General features: G+C 36.8%; 1 protein-coding gene across 2 annotated transcripts in view; it reads right to left on the bottom strand.

The window, feature by feature from the left end:
* The window catches only part of SLC49A4 (solute carrier family 49 member 4), a 78,666-nt gene that overhangs the window by 32,493 nt on the left and 23,837 nt on the right, over positions 1–22,336 (bottom strand). For both annotated transcript variants that reach the window (XM_003991709.6, XM_045037024.1), the window contains exons 3-5: positions 18,131–18,396; positions 13,244–13,373; positions 4,536–4,644 (exon numbers count right to left, since the gene is read on the bottom strand). In XM_003991709.6, the coding sequence (XP_003991758.2) occupies positions 4,536–4,644; positions 13,244–13,373; positions 18,131–18,396 (505 nt within the window). The remainder of the gene's footprint in view (positions 1–4,535; positions 4,645–13,243; positions 13,374–18,130; positions 18,397–22,336) is intronic.

Raw genomic sequence — 22,336 nt, 5'->3', positions numbered from 1 at the left:
CAAAAGCCCCAAACCACCAAGATTACACAAACTCCCCACTAAGAGAGGGGAAAAAAATGCCTCCTTATTTGTTTTTGAGACTGGTAAAAACCTTGATACCAAAACTTAAAGGACAGAAAAAGAAAAGAAAATTATAGTCCAATCTCATTCATGAGCATAAATGTAAACAGTCTTAAGTAAAACATGAACATATGAGTCCAGTGATATATAAAAAATGTAACAAGTCACTGACAATAGGATTTGGTACAGGAATGCAAGGTGGGTTAACATTTAATAATCAGTAAATGTAATTTGCCACATTAGAAATTTAAAAGAGAAAAATCATATGATTATCTCAAGTGTTAAATTTTTTTAAATGTACTTTTCTCCATCTACTTGTCATTAGTCACAACTGATATGTAAAGAGGCCAAAGTATCTGTTGGTGAATTACTAAAACAAGTAATTGAGTTTAACAAGGCTGCTGGATACAAGATCAGGTATATGTCAATTCCTTGCAAAAGTCAACTATACTTCTATACGCCAGCCAACAGAAAATAAAATTTTAAGTAAGCCCATCGTGGGGCTTACACTCACAACCCCAAGACCAAGAGTCACATGCTTTACTGACTGAGCCAGCCAGGTGCCCCAGAAAAGAAAAAAATTTAAAGATACCAATTACAATAGCCTCAGAAAATATTGTATACCTGGGACTGAATCTAACAAATACATAGAAGAGGTCTTTGCAGAAAATTATAAAGCATCATTCAGAGACATTAGGACTTTAGTAAATGTACAGAAATACAATGAACATGGTTCAGAGGGCTCAGTATTACAAAGACCTTAATTTTCAAAGTGATCTAGATTCAAAAAATTCTAGTCAAAATCCCAATAAAGGGGCATATTTATTCTATGAAATACCAAAACTTATTATAACACTAAAACACTTGAGACACTTTGGTATTGGCACAAAGACAGGCAAAATAGACTATAAGGGAAAAAACAGTTTAGAAACACATCTGTGCACATAAGGGCACTTCATTAAGACAAAGTTGACACTAGAGTACAATAAGAAAAGCATAATCTTTTCAAAAACTGATACCGGGTTAATGCATACCTATATGGGGAAAAAAAAAAGAAACTTAACACCTACCTTACACACAATTCAATTCTAGGTTTAAATGTGACAGGACTAATGATAAAACTTCTAGAACAGCACGGACAGTGTTTTCTATGATGACAGATATGTTCTGTATCTGCACTATCCAAAATATGGCAGCCACAAGTCACAAGTGGCTACTGAGCACCTGAAAGGTAGCCAGAAGGTGGCCATTGAGGAAGTGAATTTTTATCTTTATTTCATCCCAACTAATTTAAATTCCAAATTAAATAGCTATGATTGGCTAGTGGCTACTGCACCAGACAACACAGTGCCACAGGTTAACATAGGGGAATATGCTCATAAACTTTGAGCAAGCAAAGATTTCTTTCTTTCTCACTCTTTTGCATTATGGTCTCTGTTATGTCCAACATGTAGGCTATCTTTGAGTTGGTTTCTATTCAATACTTCCTTTTTGTAAATATGGGCCACATTTTCCTAATTTTTTTTTATTTAAAAAAAAAATTTAATGTTTATTTTTGAGAGAGAGAGAGAGAGAGCCAGAGCATGAGCAGGGGAGGGGCAGAAAGAGACGGAGACACAGAATCTGAAGCAGGCTCCAGGCTCTGAGCTGTCAGCACAGAGCCCGACGTGGGGCTTGAACCCACAAACCGTGAGATCATGACTTGAGCCAAAGCTTAACCGACCGAGCCACCCGGGCGCCCCGTCTAATTTTTTTTTTAACAGTGTGGTACATGCTGTGGGTGACACAATATAAAGGTTCTGGATCCTTTTATCTTTCTCTAAAATGGTTGATTTTTGTGTTAGTAGGCAGTTCAATTAATAACTGATCACCTTGAACTTCTGTTGGCTTGATTTTGTGTTTTATTAAGGAAGATAAGTAGAAACCTAAATGTTTCTCAAGACCCCCTCACTTGGTAGGATTCAGTCTCCAAATTGTCTCCTCTGCAGATTTTTGTCAGGGCTTGTTTTTAGGCCTTGGGTATTGTGGGTCTAAGTAGAATAGGCCTTATCTTACCTAGAACATGGTTCTTGATTTTAAATTTTGGCCTAGATTCTGTGTCTTAGCAGAAGCCCAAGGTATTAAAAAGGTGTTAATGAGGTATTACCATTCTGGTTGAGCTAGAACTCTAAGAGCCCAGCACTGCTTACCCTCTACTGTATTCGTTCTGCTTTCAACCTCATAGAAATCTTTCTGTTAAGCCTCTAATAGTTTTGCCGTTTACATGTGCAGTTCATTTCTCAGTCTAAGACGTGCTGAGGACCCCATACAGTGCTCTGGGGAGCCTCCTTCTGCACAGCTCTTTTTTAAAAATATATTTTAGTACTTTTTTTTTTTCACAAAAAGTTTATTTATTTTGAGAAAGAGGGAGAGAGTGTGTGTATGGGAGGGGCAGAGAGAGAGGGAGAGAGAAGTTTGCAAGCAGGCTCCGCACCATGAGCACATAGCCTGATGTGCACATAGCTTGATCCCATGACCATGAGATCATGACCTGAGCTGAAATCAAGAGTGGGATGCTTAATAGACTGAGCCACCCAGGTGCCCTGCATAGCTCTCTTCTTTACAATCAATAAGAAAAAGGCAGCCTAATGGTGGGCAAGAGACTTGACCAGGTGTGTCACAAAAAAGGATATTCAAATATCAAACAAAAAGACATCATTATAGTGGCATTTAACTGCATATCCATTAGCATTTCTAACTTAAAAAAATTTTTTTTAGGGGCGCCTGGGTGGCTCAGTTAGTTAAGTGACCGACTTCAGCTCAGGTCATGATCTTACAGTTCGTGAGTTCAAGCTCTGCGTCGGGCTCTGTGCTGACAGCTCAGAGCCAGAAGCCTGCTTCATATTCTGTGTCTCCCTCTCTCTTTGCCCCTCCCCTGCTTGCACTCTGTCTCTCTCTCCCTCAAATATAAACAAACATTAAAAAAATTAAAAAAAATTTTTAATGTTTATTTATATTTGAGGGAGAGAGAGACACAGAGCACAAGTGTGGGGGAGGGAGTGGTACAAGAATCTGAAACAGACTCCAGGCTCTGAGCTGTCAGCACAGAGCCCAATGTGGGGCTTGAACCCACAAACTGTGAGATCACAACCTGAGGCGAAGTCAGATGCTCAAGTGACTGAGCCACCCAGGCGCCCAGCATTTCTAACTTTAGAGACTCAGGCACCTGGGTGGCTTATTTGGTTAAATGTCAGACTTTGGGTCAGGTCATGATCTCACATGAGTTTGAGCCCCGCATTGGGTTCTCTGCTGTCAGCACAGAGCCCGCTTAGGATTCTCTGTCCCCCTCTCTCTCTGCCCTTCCCCCACTTATGTTATCTCTCAAAAATGAACAAACATTAAAAAAAAAAAAAAAAAAGACTAACATTGTCAAGTGTTGGTAAAGATGTGGAGCAATGAGAAATTTCATATCCTGCTGGTAAAACTATAAACTCATACAACCACTTTGGGGAAGTTTGGCATCATCTATCAAACCAGGAATATACTATAACCAACAATTCTATTGCTAGCTACATATCCAACAGAAATGTGTATAGAGGTGCATCAAGAAACATGTATGATAACATTCATACAGCATTGTTTGTGATTGTGACAGTTAAAAACTGTAAACAATCCAAATGTTCATCAAAAGCAGAATGGAAAATTGTTGTTCATTCATACGATAGAAAGTCACACCAGCGTGCTGGATTGCTTTCATTTGCCCCTCCAAATCTCTCTACCCCTTTCTACCATGCTGTCTGGAAGTAAGGAGAAGGAATACATGGCCTGAATCATATAGGTCAAAAATATAGGTCAAAAATAACCATAGGTACATGGTTATTTTTAAAGAAATGAGGTACCCTTATTCTGAGACTAGGGAGAAAGTGAGAAATTAGATGTCGACATTAGCCATATATTTGATGATGGGGTCTTAATCTTCTTTATAAAGTATGGAGCAAGATTAGGATGGAGTCAACAAAGGAAGATTTTCCTTCTTTATTTTTCTGTTTATTAGCATCATTAATAATAGCCAAATAAATGTAAAATTCATGGCTGTTAACAAAACCCAGGAAGAAAATCAATATTATTTTTAACTATTTCAAAGGATTTTTTTTTTAAGTTTATTTATTTTTGAAAAAGAGAGAGAGAATGAACACGAGCCAGGGAGGGACAGACAGAGAAGGAGACAGAGAATTCCAAGCAGGCTCCACACTGTCAGTGCAGAGCCCAATATGGGGCTCGATCTCATGAATTGAGAGATCATGACCTGAGCCAAGATCAAGAGTCAGACGCTTAACTTACTAGATACCCAGGCTCCCTAGGATCTTGCTTTTGCAACAATGGTATTGGATAATGGTTACCCAGGCCTTGAAGTTTAAACCAAGAACACGTGACAATATTTACAATTTAAATGTACTAAAAAATATCTCCAACATATAAAGAAATGAAATACTTACTTGACTGACATGCACTGGTGTTAAAATTAAGTCCAGAACTCCAGACCAGCCAGCAAATACACCAAGTGGTATGGCATATGCTAAAGCAATCATCAAAAATCTCATATTGCTGTAAATGAGAAAAGAAAATATTATTACAGATTCAAAATTGTGAATTAAAATTTTTTTAAAGCAAGTAGAATCACTTTCTTCATGCCTTTATTTATTTATTTATTTATTTATTTATTTATTTATTTATTTTTGAGACAGAGACAGAGACAGAGAGAGAGAGAGAGGGCGAGCGGGCGTCTGGGTGGCTTAATCAGTTAAGTGTCTGACTTTAGCTCAGGTCATGATCTTGCGGTTTGTTGAGTTCAAGCCCAGCATCGGGCTCTGTGTTGACAGCTCAGAGCCTGGAGCCTGCTTCGGATTCTATGTTTCCCTCTCTCTCTGCCCCTCCCGAGCTCATACTCTGTCTTTTTCTCTCAAAAATAAACATTAAAAAAATTTTTTTTAAGTTTGTATTAATCAAAGATTTTAATAAGCAATACAATGCAAATGGCTCAAAACCAGAAAGGTGTAAAAATATGGGGAAAACATGTCCCTCTTACCCCATTCCCCTCTTCCCACAATTACCAATGTTCTTGCTTTCTTGGGCAATTTCTCAGAAACATCTCAAAATATATAAGACTATGCATATACATATGTGTGTATATACATTAGTATATAAATATATAGTATTACATATGTTATTTTATATATGTACATATTAACATATATTCACAATTATATATTCTTTCCCCAATCTTTTTACATAAATGATAGTATGTTACAACCATTTGCTGAATTTTACTTTATTTTTTATTTTTTAACGCCTATTTATTGAGAGATGTATTATTGAGAGCCCAACGGACTGAGCTGTCCAGGTGCCCCTGAATTTTACTTTTTTAACTTAGTAAGTCTTAGAACTCTTCCACAGTCAATACAGACAGAGTTTCCTTACTCTTTCTTAGAGCTGGGTAGTACTCCATTATGTTGGTATATAATTTATTTCACCAGCTCCCACTGAGAGAGATATATATTTTTATTATATACTATATATATATATATATATGTATATATATATATATATATAAATTTATTCCTTTGCTCTTACAGTCGTTTCATTTCTGCACTAGTACAGTTGGAGAATTGACTTCTAGAAGTGCAACTACTATGTCAAAAGAGTATGTGTATTTGTAACTTTAATCGATAATGCCAAGTGCCCTCTGCAGAGACTGTACTTCTACATTCCTATCAAAATGGTTAAAACAAAAACATAGTGATAACACCAAAGTCTGGTGAAGATGCCCAAAAACTAGATGACTTGTATACTGCTTGTAGTAAAGAAAAATGGCACAACTACTCTGGAAAATAGACTGGCAGGGCTTTAAAAAAACTAAATATGCAACTACCATACAATCCAGCAATTACACTCCTAGGCATTTACCCCAGAGAAATGAAAACCTATGTTCACAGCAAAAACCTATATACAAATGTTTATGTATCATATCCAAAAACACCAACCAAACAAAAACACTAAAATCAACCCAGATGTCCTTTGACAGGTCAACAGTTACACAAACTGTGTACATCAACACCATGGAATACTACTCAGTAATAAAGAGGAGTAACTACTCATACACAAAACACCCTGGATAACTCTCTAGAGAATTGTTTTTTTTTTTTTAATTCTAGTTAGTTAACATACAATATTAGTTTCAGGTGTAGGATTTAGTGATTCATCACTTACATACAATACCCAGTGCTCATCACAAGTATCCTCCTTAATGCCCATCACCCATTTAACCCATCCCCCCCCACCCCCCTCTAGTAACCCTCAATTTGTTCCCTACAGTTAAGAGTCTGTTTCCTGGTTTGCATCTCTTTCTGTTTTTTAAACCAATCGCAAAATTTATGTACTATATTATTCCATTTATATAACATTCTTGAACTGACATTATAGTAATGGAGAAGAGATCAGTGTTTGCCAGGGGTTAAGAAGTAGATATGGCTACTAAAGGACAAAAAAAAGGAATCCTTGTGGTGATGGAAATGTTCTGTACCTTGACTATCAACAGTTTTGTAAGATATTATCATTGGGGGAAACTGGGTAAAGAGCCCACATTATCTTTCTGTATTATTTCCTACAACTGCATGTGAATCTGTAAGTATCTCAAAAATAAAAAGCTTAATTTAAAAAATGTAATAAAAATTACATACTATTAACAATAGCTAGGAAAGTCCAAAATCTCGGGGGGGGGGGTGGGGAGGGGAGGAGGAAGCAACCTTTAAGGGCATAGAAAATGATCTAAATAGATGGAGAGATCATCCATACTGTCAACTGATCCCAAATTAATCTATAAATTTAATGTAATCATTATTAAAGTTCCAGTTGAATTTTTTTAGAAACTTAAGAAACATGCTCTAAAGTTTATATGGAAGAAAAAAAGTCCTTGGAAAGCTAACTTATCTTCTAAAAAATATGAAAAAGGAAGCCCTTATCCTACCAAGATAAACTAGGGTGCCTGGGTGGCTCAGTTGGTTAAGCATCGGACTTCGGCACAGGTCATGATCTCATGGTTCATGGGTTTGAGCCCCGCATCAGGCTCTGTGAGCCTGCTTCAGATTCTGTGCCTCCCTCTCTCTCTGCCCCTCCCCCACTCGCACTCAGTCTCTCAAAAATAAATGAACATTAAAAAAAAAAAAAAAGACAAGCTGCAGGGCCATAATAAAAGTAGTATGGGAATAGCTCAAGAACTAGCACAATGGAGGAGAACAGGGGCTAACAAACTGCTAACAATTGTTCAGTAAGCAGTGCTAGTTTCTTCTATGGGAAAAAAACCCCCAAACTCCTGCATCATTAGATAACATCACATACTAAGGTAGATTCTAGGTGGGTTGAATACCTAAATGTAAAAGATAAAGCCAGAAAGATGATAATTAAGGAGTCCATCAATAAAATTTGTAGGCAGATGAAAGAATGGGAATAGATACTTGGAATTTTTTAATATACAAGGAGCTTATACCTAGAATATGTAAATCGTTAAGAAAAAGACAGGAATGGGGCGCCTGGGTGGCGCAGTCGGTTAAGCGTCCGACTTCAGCCAGGTCACGATCTCGCAGTCCGTGAGTTCGAGCCCCACGTCAGGCTCTGGGCTGATGGCTCAGAGCCTGGAGCCTGTTTCCGATTCTGTGTCTCCCTCTCTCTCTGCCCCTCCCCCATTCATGCTCTGTCTCTCTCTGTCCCAAAAATAAATAAAAAAAAAAAAAAAAAAAAAAGAAAAAGACAGGAAAACAATTACCATTAGGAAATGGAGAGAAGCTATGAAGAGGAATTTATAGTAGATGAAACCCATAAGGCAAGCTATCACATCATGAGAGTCTCTAACTTATTAATGCAAATTAAACAAAAGATATATTAGTTCATATCTATTAGACTGGCAAAAATTAGGAAGATGAATCATACCAAGTTTGGTAGGCATGCAGGGAAATGGGCACTGCTGATCGAGGTATGGATAAGAGGAGGCATTTTTAGGAAAATCTGGCAATACTTGGCAAATCAAGCTTAAAATATCTTACGACCCCACCATCCTCCCATGGAATCTATTTTCCAAGGAAATTCTCAGGTCCATGGTGACTCATATTAGAATGTCATTGCAGTATTTGTGGTGACAATGAATTAGAGGCAATCTGGACACACAGCCAGAGGTGGTACATAAAATGTGAAGGTTTCATACTACAGAGTACAAAAAAAAAAAAAAAAACACAAAAAACACAGCAATAGGGATGCATCTTGAAAATGGAGTGCTGGGGCACCTGGGTGGCTCAGCTGGTTAAGCGTCTGACTGGCTCAGGTCATGATCTCATGGGTCATGAGTTCAAGCCCTTCATCGGGCTCTGTGCTGACAGCTCAGAGCCTGGAGCCTGCTTCAGATTCTGTGTCTTTCTCTCTCTCTGCCCCTCCTCTGCTTATGCTGTCTCTCTCTCTCTCTTGAAAATAAACATTAAAAAAATTTAAAAAAGAAAAGAAAAGAAAAGAAAATGGAGTGCTAATATCACAAAATGAGAGCTATCCAGACATCATGTGCCTCCTGATGGAAAAAAGTAGCATCACCTGTGAAGTAGTCTTGTAAAACCAAATAAAACTCCAAATCATAACACAGCTCTAACAATTTATAGAAAATACAAAGGACAGAGGAACATGGCAAACTCTATCACAAGGAGGCAATCAACAAAATCCAGACCTTGGGGACAAAAGAGCTGGCTCTTCTATAAATGAATTACAAGGAAAAAAGGGAGATAGAAAGGAAACCTATAGGTTATAAGGCATTTGAACCAAGTGCAATGCATGAACCAAATTTGGATTCTGACTCAAATTGTTAAAAAAACACTTATGAGACAGTTGGAAATTTAAGCATTGATCTGATATTAGCAAACTAGTGTTAAAAGAGTCCCCACCTTTCTAACATATATTACACATATTGAAATGTTTATGGCTGATTGGTCATCTTGGATTTGCTTCATAATACAAGAAGTGGAGGAGTGGGTGGATTACAGATGAAACAATATTGGGTATAAATCAGTGACTGTTCCCATTGGGTTATGGACATATGAGGGTTATACTATTCTACCTTTGTATATTACTATAACTTCCAAAAATGAAAAGTTATTTAAAAAAACCATATATCATTTAGTGAAAAAAACTCAGACTGAGATACATAATATGCCATCATTTGGATAAATTAAACACAGATGCTATAAAACACGTATTACAAAATAAAATTAATTAATTAAATAAACGAAAAGTAAAGACTAAATGCATTTGAGAGGTAGCCTGGGTAGGGGGAGGGAAATGGGAGTGGGAAATATAAATAAATGAACAAATGAATAAATGAATGAATAAATGCGTTCCTGTGCCCTGAAGAAACACGTCAACTCAGCTCTCCACTCTTGAAGTCTAAAAGGCAAAGACAACAACCACTATCATCAAACATTAAAGTAATGTATAAAGGGAGAGGAAGGCTCACTCAGGCTACACAGGTTAAACACATAGTAAGACATGGGAATCATGTGGATAATAAATAAATAACAGCGGTGAAAACTTTGGAGCATAACCAGTGATTTTGTTGTTTCCCCAGACAAGAGAATTAGAATCTAGTTAGTTATTCTGATTAATCCAGAAAGTAATGACTTCAAGTGTCCTTTGAAAGGCCAGAGAAAATTACATTGATAGGCTAGGGGAATGGGGCATGGCAGGTCCAAAGAAGTACCCTAGAGAGCCTAAAGGGAGAAGCAGGCAATCCTGCAGAATAAACAGACACATAATGGAAGAAACAAAGGAATGTTAGGTATTGGTGAAAAGGGTTTTTTATAGAGAGGAAAGATCTTATCCTTTATAGTTCAAACAGAGAATAAAGATCTCAATGGTAGAGTAATTAGAAGCAAATCCAGGGTATATACTTTGGTCAGAGAGACAATTTTAGGTTGTTTTTCCTTGTCAGAATAATTTTTTTACCTAACTCCTTAGCTTAAAATCCTTCAGTGACCCCTCATTTTCTATAGACTAATCCAAATTATTAGTATGGCATAAGATAGCCTAAGCTACCTCTCCAGCCTTATTAATTGCTATCTAATCTCTGGTGTTGTATGGAGAAAAACTTAAATAGCATTTAAAAACCCCATCATTTTAGGAGTGCCTGGGTGGCTCAGTCGGTTGGGCGTCTGGCTCTTGGTTTCTGCTCAGGTCATGGTCTTGCAGTTTGTGGGTTCGAGCCCCATATCGGGCTCTGCACTGACATTGCAGAGCTTGCTTGGGATTCTCACTCTCACTCTCTCTCTGCCCTCCCCTGCTCATGCTCTTTCTCAAAATAAATAAACTTAAAATAACCATCATTGTAAACTGTTATTTTACAAATATGTGCCACTGATCACCATTCAATTTCACTAATATTTAATTTGCCTCTTACATGTAAGGCAATATACTAAGTGCTGTAGACATGTGTTTTGTTGTTGTTGTTGTTGTTAAAGTAGGCTCCACGGCCAGTGTGGGGCTTGAACTCACAACCCTGAGATCGAGTTAGATGCTCTACTGACTGAGCCAACCAGGCCCCCCTGTAGAGATATGGCTTCTTCTTTTTTTAAGTTTATTTATTTATCTTGAGAGAGAGAGAGAAGAGAGAGAGAGAGAACACATGAGTGGGGGACGGGGAGGGAGAGAGAGAATACCAAGCAGGCTCTGCACTGTCAGCACAGGGCATGACATGGGGCTCGACCCCACAAACGAGGATATGATGACTCAAGCCAAAATCAAGAGTCGGGTGCCTAACTAACTGAGCCACTTTGGTGCCAGGAGTTGCGGTTTTTAAAAGCTTTTTTTCTGTACTCCAAAGCAAGAAATATATTATTTTGTGATCTACCCACATACACAGACATAGATTCTGAAACAAAAGTCTCACAAAAAATATGTATTCTTACTACAGGTGATACAATAATATTTCCATTCTAATTTCATTCTACTTTTTCTTTTTTTTTTTTTTTTTAAGGTGGTCAACCTACTAAATTAGTTGGCTGTGAACCAAAGTTTGAAAAACAGTGTTGCATGGCTGTGTTGTCTAACTTGGTAGCCACTAGCCACATGTGGCTATTGAACACATGAAATGTGGCTAGTGCAACTGAGGAACTGAATTTTTCATTTTATTTCATTGTAATTAACCTAAACCAAACTTAAAAAACAGGAGCAGTGAAAAGTACTTTCCCATTAATCACAACTTTATTTTTGTTTTGGTAGGACTACATTTCACTTTAACTGCACCGGGTAAGATTTTATTGTAATGTGTGGGTGTAGCATGTGTTGTTTCTAGTATTACAACCTACCACTGATCTTGGTGTCGGTGAACTGACTCAGTTCTCAGTATTTTTGTTCCACATAGAGGTAACATTGTACTTTATTTGAATATCTTATGAAAAAAAATAAGAAAGTAGAAGAAAGTATGTTGTAAATTTCACAATGAATGGGAACTGCAATCTGTTGCAGCACAGCAAAATGAATGCTGTGTAAAAAAATTTAAAAGACCATTAAGTGGATAATAATAAGGGACGTGTTCAACAGGTACAGAGTAAATTTTATAGGAAGCTCCTTTTCATCAGTCAAAAAGGAATAAAAAAAATTAGTTGTCCAAAACCGGAATTAAATGTCCAACAAACATTAAAAAACATTTTTTTAAAACAGATCGGACTTATAACTTTGGCCAGTTATAAAATGGTTTGGGTTCCTGCACAAAAAGAAAACCATTTTTAGTGTTGATCTGGCTGTCTTTCATGGACGCGAGACGCTAAAAAACTTCCATGCTGTTCCGCCATCTTGGCTCCTCCAAAAAGAAAATCATTTTTAGATGGAGAGATGGTAAAAGAAATTGTTATGTTAGCTATGATAATTTTGTTAAAAATGATAAAGAAAAAAAATTTTTATATCTATTTCATGGAAGTAAAAGATCTTCCATTAAAGCCCCAACAATTGCTTGTAGAATATAAGATTTTTCAAATATCAACGATGTGTTGATTCAAAATTTGAAATATTGCAAAGTTACTTTGAACTTTAGATAAGTAGTGCAACGTGCGAGACTGCTCGATGAAAACTTTTTCAAGTAAAAAATTTAATGAAATTAAATTTAATGAAATTTCAATACAGACTATTTCTAATGAAAATCTAGCATCTGAATTGTGATATGCTTTAAGGGTAAAAGTATACAACTAGATTTCAAAACTTTGGTTCGAATAAAAGAACATAAAAAATCTCAATAATTTTGAATATTTATTACATATTAAAATAATACTTCTGATATACTGGGTTAAATAAAATATGCTATTAAAATTAATTTTACTGGTTTCTTTTACTTTTTTTAATGAGGCTATTAGAAAATTTTAAATTACATATGTGGCTCACATTACATTCCTACTGGACAATATTACTAAAGTGGCTATAAAGACATAGTTCTTGGCCACAAGGAACTTATCACTGATAGGAGGCAGATAAAAAAAGAAGAGAAAGAACCAACCAGAGAGTTGCTGATGAATCAATAAAAATTCATCACAACAAACTGAGAAAAAAATTCAAAAGATAAGTTCTAGCAGCCCAACTGCAAATCATAATCACCAGTGATAGTCTATATATTCAAAGAATTAAATTTAGTACTGGGCAATTGAACATTCAAGGGTAGAGTATAATAAAATTACAGTTAAGTTATATCAATAAAATAAAATAGTAAGTTTTAAAAGTATGATCCCGGCATGAGATGATTAATTTTAGGGGAGCTGTAAATAAACCTTATATATTTTATTCACTTTGTACTGACTAGTACTTGTTTATTTTAATGTGAACTAAGAAATACATAATGAACAAAAAACTTAAATATTATGAAAAATATAATAAACACATAAAATCCATGATTCCACAGATACTATTTTGTGATATTTCCTTATAAAAGAAAATTATTTCAATAAAAGTTTGATTTTTTAAAAGATTAAGTTAATAATAGCATTGGTGGCATGTAGAAAAGGCAAAACTTATAGAGGTTTTAATCAGTATTTTATCAATTATTTGCAATCAATTTGCAAAATGACCTTAACTAAATGTGAAATTATCTTGAAGGTACTGATCAAAACCACTCAGTGACTTAAAGTATATTTACCTTAATAATCTACAAAAGCTCCGCCGATAACTCAGTCGCTGGCTAGCTGCAGCAACACTGGGAGGAAGTGGAGGCCGGGGTGGGAAATAAGCTAGTGTTGCAGAAAATAGTAAGCAGACAACTCCAAATTCTGGGGGTAGGGAAGAAAAAAAAGAATAAAATGTTAACCAGATAACATAAAAAGTTCAATGTTTCAAGTATTTACTTATCTAACAAATCATCAACTAAGCTCTATGCATAAAAAGATAAGCAAAATACAGTATCTAGCCAAGATAGTTCAGTCTTGTGGAAAAAAAATAGATATGTAAAGATATAAATTTTAGCCCGTGAAAAGTCAGGTAAGAAGTCATACAATGGTATACCACATAGATGAAAAGATTGAGACAGTAAACAAATATTATTCTATGGAGAAAACATGAAAAATCAACAGTACTGTACTATAAGCCTTTGAAACAGATCTAGGTTGATTAATAAGTACTGTAATCAGAAAGAAAGTATATGATGCAGAAATTGTAGGAACAGGCTAGGAGAAGGGTTTTGTTTTTTGTTTTTTTTAAGGTTCTTTATTTTTGAGAGAGAGAGAGAGAGAAAGAACAAGTGGGGGTGGGACAGAGAGAGAAAATCCCAGGCAGGCTCCACACTGTCACTGTAGAGCCTGATGCAGGGCTAGAACTCACTAACTGTGAGGTCATGACCTGAGCCAAAGTCAGATGCCTAACTGATGGGCCATCCAATCAGTTTAATTGGTTTATTTGATCAATGACTGGATATTCTAAAGCACAGTTTAGGGAAGACTGAATTTATAGGCTGTATGGGGAATTTGAACAAAACAGGAAAGCATCCAAAAATAAGAGAGCAAAACTTAACGAATAAAAAGACTCGCTAATATAGAATATTAAGCGATTAGAAGTAAAACGAACATCCAAACAATGTTAGTTTGGCACTATTAACAAGGAAAAGTTCCTTGGAGTCCTGATCATTCCCTCCAGAGTTTTGGCACATGTAAATCCCAACTTCTGTTATGTCCAATTTAGTAGAAAAGCAAGACTCAAATAGAAAAGTTAAGAAACTTGGAATAGAGACCTGCCTGTACCGTTAATTAACGTAATTTGGATGAATTCTTTATTCTTTGTGGTCAATAAAGGGACTGGACTAAGTGATTTCTAGAGTCTTTTCAGTTGGATACTTATGATTCTAGGGCTATTATATTCTGAGCAAAAGGTACAATATTCCTATAAGGCATTTAACCATAGAAGATGTCTTTGTTCTCTGTTAGACTGAGGAGCAATAAGAAGATAATGAATTGTTTTAATTTGCAGATCTTTTAATTAACAACAATGAATGAGCATCTTCTACACACTTATTGGCCATTAGTATTTCTTCTTCTGGGATTGCCTTGTTCACATTCTATTGACATTTTTGACCCATCTTTCTGTTGGCATTTTTGCAAAGAGCTTCAGAGATACACTTTTCAACGTTTATTTATTTTTGAGACAGAGAGAGACAGAGCATGAACGGGGGAGGGCCAGAGAGAGAGGGAGACACAGAATCTGAAACAGGCTCCAGGCTCTGAGCTGTCAGCACAGAGCCCGATGCAGGACTCGAACTCATGGACCGCAAGATCATGACCTGAGCCGAAGTCAGCTGCTCAAACGACTGAGCCACCCAGGAGCCCCCAGAGATACATTTTTTAGTATATTCACAGAATTGTGTAACCATCACCACAATCAATTTTAGAACCTTTTCATCATCCCCCAAAGAAACTCTGTAACCATTCCCCATTCCCAAATCTCCCAGCCCTAGGCAATCACTCGTTTACCTTCCAGTTTCTACGGATTTGAGTATAATGGACATCTCATATAAATGGAATCATACCACATGTGTGGTCTTTGTAACCAGCGTTTTTTACTTAGCATAATGTTTTCAAGGTTCAAGTATGTTGGAGCATGTATCAGTACTTTTATTCTTGTTCATTGCCAAATAATATTCCATTGGACAGATGAAGTACATTTTTTATTCAGTTAGTTAATAGACATTTGGATTGTTTCCACTTTTTGGCTATTATGAATGATGCTACTACAAACATTTGTGTATAAATTTTTGCATGGATATATTTTTACTTCACTTGGGTATATACCTAGAGATGCAATTGTTAGATCATATGATAATATATATTTAACACTTCGAAGAACTGCCCAAACTGTTTCCAATGTGATTGTACCATTTTATTCTGCTACTAGCAATATATGAAGGTTCCAATTTTTCTACTTTTTTACCAACATTTATTTCCCACTTTTTATTTTTTTTTTTAATTTTTTTTAACGTTTTATTTATTTTTGAGACAGAGAGAGACACAGCATGAACGGGGGAGGGGCAGAGAGAGAGGGAGACACAGAATCGGAAGCAGGCTCCAGGCTCTGAGCCATCAGTCCAGAGCCCGACGCGGGGCTCGAACTCGCGGACTGCGAGATCATGACCTGAGCTGAAGTCGGACGCTTAACCAACTGAGCCACCCAGGCGCCCCTATTTCCCACTTTTTAAAATAGATTTTAAGTAAACCTCCCCACGCAGTGTGGGGCTTGAACTCACAACCTCGAGATCAAGAGTCAGATGCTCTACCACCTGAGCCAGCCAGTGCCCCATCCTATTTCATTGATTATAGCATCCTGCTGGATGTGAAGTGTATCTCATTATGGTTTTGATTTGTATTTCCCTAATGACTAATGACAAGCATCTTTTATGGGCTTGTTGGCCATATATATTTTTTCTATGGAGAAGTTTTGAGTCCTTTGCCCATTTTCTAATTGGGTTGTCTTTTTATTGTTGAGTTTTTAGAGTTCTCTATATATTCTGGATATAAGTCCTTTATCAGATATATGATTTGCTACTATTTTCTCCCATTCCCAAAGCAAGCTGTCTTTTCACTTTGTTGATGGATATCCTTTCAAACACAAAAGTTTTTAGGGCTCCTGACTGGTTAAGTTGGTTAAGCGTCTGACTCTTAGTTTCGGTTCAGGTCATGATCTCACGGTTCACGAGATCGAGCCCCGCGTCAGGCTCTGTGCTGACAGCTCAGAGCCTGAAGCCTGCTTTGGATTGTTTGTTTCCCTCTCTCTCTCTCTGACCTTCACCTGCTCATGCTCTCTCTCTTTCTCTCTCTCTCAGAAATAAATATTAAAAAATTTTTTTTAATTTCAATTTTTTTTTCTTTAAAAGGAGTTGTTTAAGGTGGGGGGGGGGATTAAATACTTTATGTATACCGCAACCTCTGCTTTTGTTTTATTCCCTCTAAAACATATTTTGAAATGTAAATATCACTGCATAACTCTCTAATGTAAAATTCTTCAGAGTGTGGCGTTTGCCTACAATATAGTGAATTTCAAACCCTTTAGCCCTGCTTAGAAGGCTTGTATGGCCTGGCTTACCTCTCTAGCTTTATCTGTCACTACTCTCACCGAGTCTAAGCCACTCTGGGCTTTGAGTTGCTTGAATATAGCAGGCTCTCACCCCTTACTGGGCTTCTCCTCCATGGCTCGCTCTCTCTCTCTTTCTAATATATTGTTCCTCCTGCCCACTGTATTTGGCTAACTCCCTATCATCCTTCAGGCTCCAACTTAGATGCTGCATCATCAGGAAGCTCTACTTGACCTTTAAAATCTAGGTTAGGTCCTCCTCCTCTGAGGTCTCAGGACAATTGTCAGCCTTCATTTATAGCACTTACTACCCTATTTTACAGCTGTTTAACTGTCTGTTCCTTTGGGACACTGTAAGTTCTGTGAGAGCAGGAATCATGTCTACCTCAGTGCCTAGCACAGGGACAGATATATAGGAGGTCAAAATATATCTGTTCACTTAATAAGTGAAAAATTAATAAAAAGTTCATCATAATATAGTTCCTTATCCTTCTAGCCTCATTTTCTGCCACTTGTTACCTATATGCAAAGACACATATTTACACTACTTCAGCCATATTAAATTATGTGCAGTTCTATGGACATATTGAGTTCTCTCATACCATATCTGCCTTTGCAGTGGTTATTCCTTCTATATGGAATACCCTACCTCCCTGGAACACTTGCTGAACTCCTATGAAATTCTGAACTTTGTTTAATTATCACAGTCTTGGTGAAGCCTTCCCTGACTCCTCAAGTTCCCTCCAATCTCGGGTAGGTTAGGCTTCTCAGGCTCTGTATGTCTATTTGTACTGCAAATGTCTTATCAGTGACCTTACCAATTCTCAGTGCTTAGCACAGTGCTGAGTATATAGTAAAACTTATAAAAAGTTTTCTGAATGCAGAAGAAAATAACAAATAGGCATACAGCGAGGGAGATGTATTTAAGGAGATCTGTTAAGAGACTGTAATAGAAGAGCGGACTAGAACTTGACTCTAGAAATAAAAAGAAAGGACCAAGAAGATGTTTTGGAAAGGTCAATACCCCTTATTAATAGACCAACATACAGAGAATAGGAAGTGGAGAAGAGAATAAACTGTGGGTGACCTATGTATACCAGGTCAGAGAAGAGCAGGGAAATGGCAAGGGAGAAAATGGGCTTCCCAGCTACCAGTAATTTTATATTCTGATAAGATATCTAGAAAAGACACTAGACAACGTGTTATACAGTGCTTAATTGTAAACGGATGGGAAGAGAAAAATTAAGGAATAAACTTCCATGTAGCAATAATACATTTTAAACTTAATAACTTCTTAGAAAGGGTAAGTTTTAAATAGGCATCTCCATATTATATGACAAGAAAAACACGCGTGTCTATGTATATTTTGGAACTCCTAAGTATTTCGTAAGAAGTGATCTGGTGTACAGAGTGGAGTGAAGGTTACTGGGATAAAAGACAAAGTAGAGCAGGAAGAAAATAAACTCTAAAATACCTGCATATAATACAGTCTCTATGAGATCTTTAATGTGGGTCCTGCTAGTCTCTGAAGCAAGAAGAGGTGATGTTCCATTGGGGGCTGGAACAACAAGTGGCCCAACTAAAAATGCACATGCTCCACCAAGATAACTGAGCATTGATGCAATGGCTGTGGCTGTGGCCCGTTCATCTGCAGAAAACCACGTCGTAGAGAGAAATGGAGCTGCATTCATTACCGTTGGACCTGCCAATCCATTTAACAACTGTCCTCCATGGATTAATCTGGAATTAAAAAAAATTAAAAGGTTGTGAGGTAGCTGAAGCGGACATTTCTACACAAAAAGAAGTTAGCTAAACTGCAGTTTAACTATGGCAATAAGGATACATGTCTGTAAAGAACAGGACACATCTGAAAGGTAAAGTATGTTGACTCCCCAGGAGTGAGATCAATACAGTAATACTTACCCCTTACTCATTTTACAAATATTTACTGAAGCCTTTGATTTATGCCACATACCAAACTAAATACTCCAAATAACCTTATTTCATTTATTATAACAACACCATGTGGTAGCTATTATTATCTCTATTTGTTGAGATGTTAAAGCCTCTGTTTAGAAAGATTAAGACACTTGCCCAAGTGCTAACAGGCAAAGCAGAGATTTGGACCTAGTTTGACTCCAAAATCCTTATTCTTTCTACTAGACTGCCATTCATAAACAGACCTAGTAAGTGCCACCAGCCATTCAAAAAAATTATACAGGTGTATTCAACATTTCTTAAACTAAAATGATATTTAAAAAGTACAATAGGGGCGCCTGGGTGGCTCAGTCGGTTAAGCGTCCGACTTTGGCTTAGGTCATGATCTCACGGTCTGTGAGTTCGAGCCCCACGTCAGGCTCTGTGCTGATAGTTCAGAGCTTGGAGCCTGCTTCAGATTCTGTGTCTCCCTCTCTATCTGACCCTCCCCCATTCATGCTCTCTCTCTGTCTCAAAAATAAATAAACATTAAAAAAAATTTTTTTTTAAAAAGTACAATGGAGGGGCACCTGGGTGGCTCAGTCTGTTAAGCATCTGTCTTTGGCTCAGGTCATAATCTCACAGCTTGTGAGTTCAAGCCCCACAGAGCCCTGTGCTGACAGCTCAGAGCCTGGAGTCTGCTTTGGATTCTGTGTCTCCTTCTCTCTCTGCCCCTCCCTGGTTTGTGCTCTGTATCTATGTGTCTCAAAAATAAATGAACATTAAAAAAAAAAAAAAAGTACAACGGAATATTACTCAGCCATAAAAAAGAACGAAATCTTGCCATTTGCAACGACATGGATAGAGCTAGAAAGTATAATGTTAAATGAAATAAGTCAGAGAAAGACAAATACCATATGATCTCACTCATATGTGGAATTTAAGAAACAAAACAAACGAGCAAAGGAAAAAAAAAGAGAGAGAGAGAGAGACAAACCAAGAAAAAGACTTTTAACCACAGAGAACAAATTGATGGTTACCAGAGGGGAAGGAAGGGGGGGGGGGGCGGGGTGATGAAAAAAAATAATAAAATGCTATAAAACATTTCATGCCTACCCTGTGTCAGGTGATAGGAGTAAAAACAAAAACAAAAACAAAAAACAAAAATAAACAAAAACAGTCATTATAGTAGCTTCTAATAGAACGGGAACTGGTTGAGAAACTGGAGGACTTAGGTTCTGGCCCAGCTCTGCAACTACAGCTCTGCAACTAACTAGTTGAATGGTTCTGGGCAATACATCTTTGCGCAATTCCATTTCTTCTCGCATAAAATGAGATCAGTCTAAATTCAATATACATTTATTGAGCATCTGTTAAGATTAAGCTACTGTAATCACAGGAGTACAACATCCCCCCCAGTTCTAATACTCTGTGGCTTTAACTGTAAGGGTTAGTAAAAAAGTAGTTTCTTGTTTCTATTCCATTCGTTCTCTTGCTCATCTTTTCTCAATATTCTATTTAGTGCTCTATCCTATTCCTTGTCAAAGCCTCTACTCCCATTGCTCCTGCAATTCCCAACATACACATTCACATTCAAGAGTAGCCTTGAAGGAGAAGAGAAGCCAGAAGTCCAAAAAGCATATGCAAGAAAGGGAGGCAAGTCAACCTCTTCTGCCTTGGAGGTAGAGGAAGGGGAAGGAACAGTGTATGTGATACACATGTGACACTTTTCCCCCCTGTTTTGCTATTCAACCACCAAGAGGACACCAAATCCTTTTTTTAAAAATAACTGCCACCTTACAAGACTTAGAAAAAGTTTTTTGAATATAGAAGGAAATAATAAACAGGCATATGGGAGAGAGGTAGGGCCCTAATGTAGAGGCATAAGTGAGTGGGAAGTGAAATATGTGAATTAGGTCTGCTCAAATTTTTGAAAATGTTGGAAAAATTATTTGAAGACAAAAATAGCCCTAGGCATCATTACTACTACTAAATTAAGAAGACCGAAGACATTTTAAAATCTTCTTGTGAAAGGGGAACTATTTTCTAGATGACAAAAACAATTTACACTGTTTATGAAACTGAATACCTACTCCAAACGCCACTGGGTCCCAAGCTATAACAGAGCAATTTCATCTAGAAATACTTTGAAACAATTATCGCTGAGTGGTTTTATTCGTGATTTGTGGTGGCACAACAGACAGTGCACGATGACTCATAGAGTAACCGTTTGATATTTAATACCTAAAGACATGTTCCTGAAAGGCTCATCTCATCTAGAAGGAGAAGGGCTGGAATAAGTAAATTTTATTGTGCCTAAAAATGTTAAGAGTAGAATGTGAACATGGAAAAAACAATCTGTTAACAAAACAAAAAACAAAACATGATAAAACACTATGAATCCTGAGAGAATTAAGTTGCATAAAACCCAGCTTATTGCCATGGTTTAACTATGTGTTACCTCTCATTGGAATCACAAATAGACTATTTTTTAAGCAGCAAACATAAGTCATACAAGGTGCAAGCTTGTGATAAAAATAGTATCCAAAACAGGTATATCAGCACTAGGGACATTTCAGATGGGTTCTAAGTCTACAAGGTCACTGAACTTGGGGGGCCAACCTAAAACATGAATTGCCAGAGTGAAAAAATCACCTTGGGAATCAAAACATGCTAACTTGGTGTTTAAAATTTATTCTAGGGGCACCTGAGTGGCTCAGTCGGTTGAGCATCTGACTCTTGATTTTGGCTCATATCATGATTTCATGGTTCATGAATTTGAGCCACACGCTGGGCTCTGTGCTTGGGATTCATTCTCTCTCTCTCTCTCTCTCTCTCTCTCTCTCTCTCTCTCTGCTCCTTCTCTGCACACATTCTCTCTCTCAAAATAAATAAACTTAAAAAAATTACTGTAGTAGTTATGTGCATTTTGCATTAAAAGTCATAATGCACAAACACATTCCTTACAAATGAACTCAGTAAGGAGAACTGGACCCACAGGATTTTGGGTTAACTCCTGAATTCATGGGAAACTTGACAGGGAAATCTAGACCCTGCTCTTGCCAAATCCTTTGTGTTTTCCAGAGCACAGTCTTATTCTTTTTCACATTTGTATTCTAGAGTCCCTCAGGGCATGGCAGTTACTAAAATAACTGTTGTCCTGCAATATTAAGATTTTCATATTTGCCTGACACTGTTTTCTGTACCTATCATTAACTTACCCTATTTTATGAAATTAGTCCATAAAATATATACATATATATATATTATGGACTAATTTCATATATATATATATGAATATATATATATTTCATGTATTATATATATATATTTTATATATATTATATATATTTCATGTATATATATATATACATATATATATATATAATATTTTTTTATTTTAGAGACAGAGAGAGAACACATATGCAAGTAGGGGACAGGGGAAGAGGGAGAGAGAATCTTAAGCAGGCTCCATGCTGAGCATGGACACGGGGCTCAGTCTCATGACCCTAGCACCCCTAAAAATATATTTAAAATTAAAATTCACTGTATATCTAAAATCTAGTTTTCCCATTTTAATGGTAATGCAAAATTAGAGGTATGTTTTTTGTGAAAACAGGTGGCCATAAGACTAAAATCATACAAATATTACAATAAACTCTATTCAATGACAGTAAAGAAGATGAAATAATTTATAAACGGTTCAATACAAGCTATGTTATTTAATTTGTTCAACAAACATGTACTGAGTGTATGTACTGGG

The sequence above is a fragment of the Felis catus genome, chromosome C2 (genome assembly GCF_018350175.1).
Source record: "Felis catus isolate Fca126 chromosome C2, F.catus_Fca126_mat1.0, whole genome shotgun sequence".
Taxonomy (NCBI): Eukaryota; Metazoa; Chordata; class Mammalia; order Carnivora; family Felidae; genus Felis; species Felis catus.
Note: the sequence above shows the minus strand (reverse complement) of the source record. Positions and strands in the feature narration are given on the sequence as shown.